Genomic DNA, 10,175 nt, shown 5'->3' on the forward strand with positions numbered 1-10,175 from the left:
GAAGAGGCAGCCATTTTCTGTTCTGGCAGCCATTTTGTTCTGCTTGTGACTGTGGGGAATAATGTTCCAGAACCTTCTCTGAGGCCTCTTCAGTTGAACAGAGGCCTCTCTTTCTCTCCTGAGGCTCCAGAGTCAGAAGGAGGCCAGGCTCCTTGGGCCAAAAGGAAGGAAGTGTCTCTTTTCTGAGAGGGTTTTCATATTACACAGCTCTGCTCCTTCTGGGGATCATGGGTTTTAAAAGGGATCAGAAATGGGAGGATGGTTTTAATACAAGCCTTATTCTTCTTCTTCACAAACATTGGGCTTTGGCTTCTAAGAAGAGGCTTGCCCCCCAAACAAAGCCAAAAGTAGCTCCTTTGGGAGGTTTTAAAAGTCTCCCCAGTTTCCTTATTAAGAGATTTTTACACATGAAGGAAGTTGACAAACCAGACCATCTCATATTACCAAGAATGCATCAAACAAACAACAAAAATAAGGATTAGACAGAAAAACAAAGTGCTTAGTTTTTGAAAGTAGAACCGTTATTAAGAGGGTGAAAACCAGACTTGGGTGCTTCTGCCCTTTTACAACCAGCTCAGTTTGTATCTGCACTGCAGAAATATTCCACTTTGAAACTGCTTTAACTCTCCTGGCTCCATCCTGTGGAATCCTGGGATTTGTAGTTTGTTGCGGCACCAGAGATCCATATCCACCCCAAGGCAAGGCTCTCCAGGGCTCTCTTGGCCCTCCTTTGCTTGCCAATACAGTGGGCCCCTGGTATACATGGCGGATCCTTTCTGGACCCCCCGCCACGTATACCAAAATCCGCGTATGCTCAAGTCCACGCGCGCCGACATTGGAGACAAAAGTCCCTCTCCACTGCTCCCTAACTTTTTCCCTCCTCGCCACCACGGTCGGGTGAAATGCCGCTTTGGGGTGTCGGAGGCACTGCTCCTCAGCCTCCTCTCCACTGCCAGCACACTGCCGGGGGAAAGGCCTGTTGGCCTCCAGGAGCAACACCTGGCCTTTCCCCTGGCCTTGGCAAAGAGGAGGCCGAGGTGGTGAAGCAGCAACACCAGAGGCCTCCTCAGCCTCCTCGCCACCACCGCCGGCACAAAAGGGCCAGGTTCAGGTGTTAGAGGCCAAGAAGCCTGCAGCCTGGCGCCTGGCCCTCGCGCAGGGGCAGAAGCAGCGGCGGATAGGAGGCCTCTGGCACTCTCCTCGGCCTCCTCTCCGCCGTCACCATCACCACCACAGAATGTGCCGGCAGAGAGGAGTCTGAGGCTTGGCCTCCTTGCAGCCGCAGCTCCACTGCCACCGCCAACGCGAAAGGGCCAGGTGCAGCCTGGAGGCCTCTTGTCCAGCTTGTTTCATGGTTTTGTTTTATATACTGTTCAATTTGGTTAACTGCTATTAAGGGACATAGCTATGAGATTCTATGATATGGGGTGCACTATAAACCTTTTAATAAATGAACAGGGATTGCAATCCTATATATACATATGATCAGACATAACCCCAGAGAATGTTAGCCTTTTGGATGCCAGAAGGTTCCTCTCATTCTTTAATGCAAGAAGCAACACCTCAGCTGCCTTCTAGAAGATAAAGCAAAAAGGCTTCCAAAAGAACTGAAGCCTTGGGCAAGTCTCACTCTCTCAGCCTCAGAGGATGGCCATGGGAACCCCACTCTGAAGGAACCTGCCAAGAAAACCCCTTCAGAGACTCCCATAAGGTCACCATAAGACCTGGAAACAACTGGAAGGCAGACACCAAGAGCAACATTGGGAAATAGGTGCAAGCCTTGCCTTGTTAAAGTGTAATGACTGGGCTCCAGTCAATGGAGGTCTTCTTCAGGCAGAAAAGGGAGGTTTATGCAAATGCAGAGTGACATCACTGCTACGGAAGGCTCTCTTGACCAATCAGAGACCAGGATAAAGGTTCTTCTAGAAGCTTCTGTGAGAAGGAGATATAAGGCCTGAGAGACCAAGAGACAGTTGGGGGAATTGTGTCGGTTGGAGATCGAGAGAGAGAGTGAAAGAGCGGATCTTGGAAGTTAGTCTCAGAATTGGACCCTTAGGTCTATTTGTTTATTTAATAGCTTGTATGAATTGAATATTATATACTTACAAATATTGTACCTGCAAGATTCTTAATATCTTGTATGACTTATGTTTTCGTTATATTTTGTTATTTATAGTAAACATCTCCTTAGAGTATCTACTACTCGACGCTCCTTTTGCACGTTTCTTGGCTCGGTTGATGCTTGGGAAGATCAGTAAAGAAGTAGGAATAAGGTTCCTTAACTGGTCCCAGTGTAGGTTAAGGGAAACCCTTTTATCATTCATTGGATGATGGCAGCGTGATTTCAGGAATATAAGGGTCTGCTGGGCTAAGAGCCATCATGTTTAAATGTCTAACTAACAATTTGTAATCCACTCTGATAGCCTTTTGGCTGAACAGAGGGGTATAAAATTATTATTACTGTTGTTGTTATTATTATTATTACAGGGCCACAGTTTGGCTGCTTGGACCACCGGAGATCATCACAGTGAGTCAGTTGGAAAAGCCCATCTCACTCCAGAAAATAAAGGTACTTGAGGAGTTTGCACTCTACGTCTTTCTGTAATAATAGCTACAAAACTGATAATAGCATTTGGGACATTTAGTCTTTTAAAAACAAATATGGCAGATTTAAATGCTGCTCTAAAACCTCTTTCCATCTGCCAGCTTTGTGCTGGTTTTGGGGGGAAATGAGAAAGTGTTGGGAGGGAGGGACTGCCAACAGAATTAGGAGATGCATTGCAGGCTATGGACAGTTTGCGGCCAAGTAAGGTCCAAAACACACGGCAGCAATAGTCCATTTTGAGAGCCCTTTAACTGCCCTGGCCCAGTGCTAGGGAATCCTGGGAAATGGAGTTTACTGTGGCACCAGAGCTCTCTGACAGAGAACGCTCAATGTCTCACAAAACTACATTTCCCAGAATTCCCTAGCAGTGAGCCAGGGTAGTTAAAGCAGGCTGATATTGGATTATTGCTGCAGTACGTTTGGGACTTAGGTGACCCTTGGCAAGTCACACACTCTCAGCCTCAGAGGATGGTAATGGCAACCCCTCTCTGAAGAAACCTGCCAAGGAAAACCCATGATAAGGTTGCCTTAGGATTGCCATAACTCAGAAACAACTTGGAGTCACAAAATGACAACAAGATCAGTAACACAATTAACAGGGCTTAATCACACCTCACAAAGCAGCTAGGGAGAAAGAAAGAAAGAAAGAAAGAAAGAAAGAAAGAAAGAAAGAAAGATATTGACAATGTGTCTGGTCAAGAAGACGTGGGAGTTGTAGTACTCAGTTCAGAGGGATTTGAGGGGCCTTAATTGCAGGGCAGGATCCTTCCTCTTTCTGGCCCTGTGGATGCTGAGAGATCCAGTCCAGGGAATACACTGTGAATCCCATTGCCAAGAGAAAAGGCTACTACTGCCTTTCAGATCCAGTTTGCCCCAAATCCTTTATGAGGCCAGAAACCCCTTTGTTAGGAAGCGAACCCCGAATATCCCAGGAAGGCTCTTTTTCTCCCCAGGCCCCCTCCCTCCAGGACCTCCTTCCACTCTTCCCTCAGTCTCTCTCTCTACCCTGAAGGCCTCAAACTGACAACTGCCAAGCACTGAGGTACAGGCAGCCATTTTGTGTTCTGGCAGCCATTTTGTGTTCCGGTGGCCATTTTGTGCTGCTTGTGACTGTGGGGAATAATGTTCCGGAACCTTCTCTGAGGCCTCAGTTGAACTGACCATTGGCTTCTCTTTCTGTCCTGAGGCTTTAGAGAGAGAAGGAGGCCAGGCTCCTTGGGCCAAAAGGAAGGAAGTGTGTCCCTTTCTGCCTCTGCCCCTCCATTTTGGGGAGAAGGAAGGAGGGAAGGGGCCTGTGGGGTCTGAGGAAGGGGAGGCAGGGGACTCAGGGCCAGTGGGGAGGCTGGGCTTTGGGGGCTGGGAGAGAGAGGTGGGGAAAGAGACCCTCCCTTTGGGCCCTAGCTGGGGACGGTCCCACCGGTCCTTGCCTCCCCCTTTGGGAAAGGAGACCCCCTCAGCCCCCTGGACTCACTCCTGCCACTCATTCCTAGAATGGCTGGGACTCAGAGGAGTTTCCTAGGCATTGTCACCTTCTGCCCTCCACGGCCATTGAAACTGACATTTTCCCCATTGCCTTCCCTCCCTCAGCCCTTGGACCTTCTTCTCCTTCGCACTCAAAGCAACCCTTCTCTACGGCTGAGGAGACGCCCTCTGATCCAGGGAAGCTCCAGCCATAAAGGACTTCAGAAGAGCCCTTTCTGGGTCTTTGTACTGAAGGTAGGCCTTTATTCCTGGTGCAGGAAGAGTACCTTTGTTTGAATCTTTCAGTCCAGGATTGTGTGGAAAGGTTGCAGCTGAGAGAGTGAGCCATTGGGAGAATGACGAACCACCAGGCCAGACAAACTGACCCAGCAGAACCCTCTATTCTCCAGGTGGAACCAGGTTACAACTGCCCGTTCACTGACACAGGTCCTACCATGAAATTGTGGAAGCAATCCCACATGGCCATTCCATGCATAGTGTGAGTGTTGGGTGTGAGGTATTGAAGAAACATCCAGCTGTGTTTATGTAGCCAGAAGCAAAATGAAGACATCTTCCTCTGAGGGTCACTGGGGAGGTCAGGAGGTTTCAACAAATGATGCAACCATTTCACATCTTGCTATGGGGACATAACCAGGGCCCTCTCCAATTCCCCATCCCCTAATCCCCCACCACTCTAAGAAGTCATGGAGTATCTGTTGTGTAAGGGACCTGCAATGAATCTATGCTTGGTCCAGGGGGCTTTGTTTGATGCAGAGGGAGGAAGTGGATGCCCACCTCTGCATCGGCCCAAAGGAGATATTTGAGAAGTGCTTATGTCACCAGCAGGATGCTGTTCTCTGTGACTTTGAGTGCTGCAGGGTTTCTTGCCAAGCCAATCCTAACCCTGGACCCTTTTCTCAGGACCTACATCTCGGCCTCCTTGTACATGGCTTTGGGGCCTCTCTTGCTGGAAGTGACCAAGTGCAGGTTCACCAGGACCCCCAGCCACCTGATGGCCAACACAGAGGCCAAGCGGAGGGAGTTGGGCTCCAACAGAAAGAGGCTGCCGAGGTACAACAACTCTCCGGTGAGTCACTATCCTAAAAGTTTCATCTGTGCCACTGCTGAATGGAAGCAAATCACATACAGTCGGCGTTTGGCAGAGAGGGGTCCTGGTTAGTCCTCTGTCACCCCATTTCTTCAGGGGCTTTTAAAAATGTCTCGGTTGATCTCTCCTCCTCCCACTTTCCCCCTTTCTCAACTCACTTCAATTCCTGAGTGCAATTGAGTTTGCAGCCTATCAGCTCAAAAGTGGGGAGAGGAGAGTAAAGAAGGAGACAGGATATGACCCTTCTCAGGAGGCTGAAGCAAAAGCAAACTGCTGTGCCCTTCCTAGCTTGTGTGATCTTCCTCAAAAACAACTTTGGCCATCTTCCCTGCCTTCTGGGTTGCTTGTCCACATGTGTCTTGTTTTTTCCATCAATGAAATGTTGGGGGCTATGGGAGAATGTATCTGGATATTAATAGGGGGTGGGCCCAGTGACCCTTAAGCCCAGAGTGCTCCCCAGAACTGCTTTATAAAAATGACATTTGCCTCCAAAATGTGGCAAGAAATGTCTAAATGCACTATAATTCTTTGGTGACTATGTGTTGGGATAGTCAGTATCCTAATTCAGCATCAATATCCCAGCCATGGCCTAAATTATATTGTTTATTATATTGCATATTATATTGAAAAGATTTGAGACAAACTGGATCTCAAAGGCACTAGCTTTTTTCTGGCTGACAGAATTTAAAGTTTATTTCCTGGACTGAAAGCTAAAGCGAGCAAATAATATTTGGATGCGCCATGTGCTTTCCTCCCCTTTTGCTTAGTCACTCTCTGGATGAGGGCTATTTAATGTTGCAGGTAACCTTTGCAGATGTGGCGATATATTTCACCGAGGACGAATGGAAACTGTTGACGAAGAAGCAGAGACTTATGTACAATCATATAATGATGGAGAATTATGAGAACGTGGCCTGTGTGGGTAAGTAACCGGAATCCACTAGCATTATAGAATCATAGAGTTTGAATAGACTACAAGGGCCATCCAGCTCAACCCTCTTCTGCCATGCAGGAATACACATTCCAAGCACCATCCAACCTCTGTTTAAAGACCTCCAAAGAAGAGGACTCCACCAAGCTCTAAGGGAGTATATTGCACTGTCGAAGAGCTCTTACTGTCCCAAAGTTCCTCCTAATGTTTAGGTGGAACCTCTTTCTCTGTGACTTGCATCCATTGTGGTGTCTCTTTTTCTCTGTAGCAGCAGAAAGCAAGCTTGCTCCATTCTCAATATGACCCTTTCCAATATTTAAACATGGATATCATATCGGCTGTTAATTTTCTTTTCTCCAGGGTAAACATACCCAGCTCTCTAAACCGCTCCTCATAGGGTTTGATGGTTTCCAGATCCTTCACCATTTTGGTTGCCCTCCTCTGGGCATGTTCCAACCTGTCAACATCCTTTTTGAATTTCGGATGCCAGAACTGGACACAGGATTATTCCAAGTAAGGCCTGACCAAAGCTGAATAGAGCGGCACTATTACTTCCCTTGATCTAGAAACTATACTCGTATTGATGCAGCCTAGAATCACATTGGCCTTTTTAGCTGCCGCATCACACTGTTGGTCCAAGTTCTACTTGTGGTCTACTAGGAGTCCTAGATCCCTTTGAAGCGTAATTTAATTGTGATAGCAACATCCTGTAGAATATTTGAATGTGTAGTTTAGTGAGGCACTATTGCTCTCCACTTTATAAGGAATCTAAATACCCCATTGTAAACTGCCAATTGTCAGAGCCAGTTTCTGTGGTTCATCTAGAATGGTACTGGTGTTTAGGGGGGATTATTAGTAGTTTAAATGCTAGTAGTTTTAAGTAGTTGGTAAGGATAGTGGGGCCTAGAAAGTCTTGGGGAAAAGAAGCAGTTGTGGAGGCTCTTAACTGACTGGTTTGTGAGCTTTGGGTGGCAGACATGCCCCAGGAGAGAAAGGCGTATGTGAACGGTGGAAGAAGAAGGCAAGAGGTACCCGGACTGTTTAGGGGCTGATGGGGGAAGAAAAGGGAGGAGTGTGAAGGTAGTTAATGATGGAGGGAAAAGGTTTCGAAGCTTCAGAGACTGCTTAGACGTGTTAATGGACGCTTCTGCCTGAGTTTCTCAATAAACCTTTTGGTGCAAGCAAAGGACTTTCTAATTCTTAGTTCTGCCACCAGATATCACACCAATTCTAGGATTTTGTGGGAAGACAGCATGGAGATTAATGAATTTCTCACCCAAATGGTACTCAGCACATCTCTGAGTATGTTTCCTACCTTTTTTGGTCCTCTTCCAGCCTTTTGAGGCTCTGGAGAGGCTTCTTGGGGAAAAGACCTCCCTTGGCCCTGCAATGGCTCAGAGAGGGCCCAAGAGTGTCAAAATGGCCTCCACTTCCCCAAAGGGATGCAATGGGATACTGAGGGGCAAAACATTATTCCTATTTTAAGGCAACAGAATGTGTGGTTGCCCCTGAGATCCCCTGGGGGCCAATGTGACCCCCCCATCCCCAACAGTAGCCCATCCTTGTCTGAGAGATATGGACGTAGACCACAAGTTGAACATGAGTCAACAGTGCGATACAGCAGCTAACAAGGCCAATGCGATTTTACGCTGCATCAATAGAAGTATAGTGTCTTGATCAAGGGAAGTAATAGTGCTACTCTATTCTGCTTTGGTCAGGCCTCACCTGGAATACTGGGCACCACAATTCAAAAAGGATGTGGAGAAACTGAAGCGTGTCCAAAGGAACTAAAATGGTGGAGGGTCTGGAAACCATGCCCTATGAGGAACACCTTAGGAAGCTGGAGATGTTTAGCCTGGAGAACAGACGGTTAAGATGTGATATGATAGACCTGTTTAAATATTTGAAGGGATGTCATATTGAGGAGGGAACCAGCTTGTTTTCTGCTGCTCCAGAGACTAGAACATGGAACAATGGATGCAAACTGCAGTAAAAGAGATTCCTGCCATATTCTCACAGGAAATGATGCCACTTTTCAATTAAAATAGTTTTACATATATTTAATGGAATATTTTTCTTTGGTAGCTCCGATGAGTAAGGATACAATCATTATATGGATTTGGGGGCATCCAGAACAGGGTCATGCTCAGCTCACTTACGCCAACTTTATTAATTTAATCTCAAATAGGGATGGGTGAACGTGGGGCTAAATCTTGGGGTAACACTTTCCTCTCTTAACACTGAGATTCAGTCTTGTCTGTGATTGTCTTCCTTTACAGAAGAATTTGTCAGTCATGAGAGAGTCCACACAAGAAAGAAGTCACATAAATGCCAGCATTGTGGTAAATGTTTTGCTTACAAGTCAGTCCTAGTCATGCATCGCAGAGTCCACACAAGAGAGAAGCCATACAAATGCCAGCATTGTGGGAAATGTTTTTATTTGAAGTCAATCCTAGTGACACATCAGAGAGTCCACACAGGAGAGAAGCCATACAAATGCCAGCATTGTGGGAGATGTTTTTCTTGGAAGTCAATCCTAGTGATGCATCAGAGAGTCCACACAGGAGAGAAGCCATACAAATGCCAGCATTGTGGGAAATGTTTTTCATTGAAATCAAACCTAGTGAGACATCAGAGAGTCCACACTGGAGAGAAGCCATACAAATGCCAGCATTGTGGGAAATGTTTTTCTGACAAGTCAGCCCAAGTGAAACATCAGAGAGGCCACACAGGAGAGAAGGCACACAAATCCCAGTGTTGAACTAATAGTATTATTACTGTCAAGAAGGAATACAAAAAATATATTTTCAATCCTATGGTGCTAAGAAAAGGCCCTTGTGATTTTGCTTTTAAGGTTCGTCTGTCCATATGTCTATTTATGCTTTAAGGTTGTATTTTGTTAAGGTTTTCATTGCTAATTGTATAGATAATTACTTTGGGTTGTAAATTTGGCTGGGGATTGTGGGTCTTGGTATAGGTTAGGTAGATGGGGGGTGGGATTTGTTGCAGCTGGTTAGAATACTTAGGGGAATTATAGATTTTGCAATGTTTGGGATGTTGGCTGAATAAAGTTGGAGCCCGGTATTAACAGAAAGGAGTCTAGTTTCTGGGAATGGCAAAGGGGACCTTGTTACCTGTAGAGCAGAGACTGTGGGAATTGGAGGTGGGGGCTAGGTTTGGAAGAGGGTGATATTTAAGGTTTTGGGGTTTTAATGTATTGTTTGGATTGGAGTGGGCTTAAACACTGAATTTCTATGTGTTCTCAATAAAGTTCTTTACTGTTTCAACACACTGGACTCTTTGATGCACAGAAGTTCGGAATTTGCCCAAAACTGACCCTTTCTTCTCTCCTCAATCCTCAGCTCCATTCCCAGCCATCAGAACAGCAGAGGCAAACACACACACAAACACACACACAAATATACAGGGTACACAGAGAGCTTTATTTCCAACTACAGCCTTTCCTTCCTGAATCCAGTGCTGCACCTTGGGCTACATTGTGGTCTCCTCAAAGAAAGAAAGGAGGGAAAGAAGGGGAGGCTGCTGAACTCCCGGAGCATACCTTCCTTACCGCAAAGGCCGCCAGTGGAATAAGAAGCACCAGCAGCAGCCTGGAACTAGCAATCCCTGTGCATAAATGCATGAATAAAGGGATTTATGACATATTGTGACCCATTGTGACCTCAGTCTGCTGCTCCTCACCTTAAGGATTGAGACAGGACTATTGTGATCTCAGTCTGATGCTGCTTGCCTGACAGATTGAGATGGGACTATTGTGACTCAAGGCTGGTGCTTCTTACCTACAGGAATGAAATGGGACTATTGTCATTTCAGACTGGTGCTCCATACCTGGAGGATTGATACTGGTCCATTACGACCTCAGGCTGACGCTCATTGCCTGAGAGATTGAGACTGGCGCTGTTTGACTTAAGGCTGATGCTCCTTGCCTGAACGATAGAGACTGTCATATTGTGATCTCAGGCTGATGCTCCTTTCCTGATGGATTGAGACCGGACTATTGTGAGTTCAGGAAGATTTTTCTTTGCTGAAGCATTGACACTGTCCCATTG

General features: G+C 46.4%; 1 protein-coding gene across 1 annotated transcript; it reads left to right on the forward strand.

The window, feature by feature from the left end:
• The first annotated feature begins 2,490 nt into the window (after window positions 1-2,490).
• Window positions 2,491-9,589, forward strand: LOC149290440 (uncharacterized). Its single transcript, XM_089489241.1, has 5 exons — window positions 2,491-2,569; window positions 4,193-4,321; window positions 4,988-5,153; window positions 5,989-6,096; window positions 8,385-9,589. Exons 4-5 carry the CDS (start codon window positions 6,048-6,050, stop codon window positions 8,864-8,866), a joined length of 531 nt encoding a protein of 176 aa, XP_089345367.1. The 5' UTR covers window positions 2,491-2,569; window positions 4,193-4,321; window positions 4,988-5,153; window positions 5,989-6,047; the 3' UTR covers window positions 8,867-9,589.
• The last annotated feature ends 586 nt before the right edge of the window (window positions 9,590-10,175 follow it).

This window comes from Sceloporus occidentalis, unplaced genomic scaffold (assembly GCF_023333645.1).
Source record: "Sceloporus occidentalis isolate IW3139 unplaced genomic scaffold, rSceOcc1.0.p SCAF_39, whole genome shotgun sequence".
Lineage (NCBI taxonomy): Eukaryota > Metazoa > Chordata > Lepidosauria > Squamata > Phrynosomatidae > Sceloporus > Sceloporus occidentalis.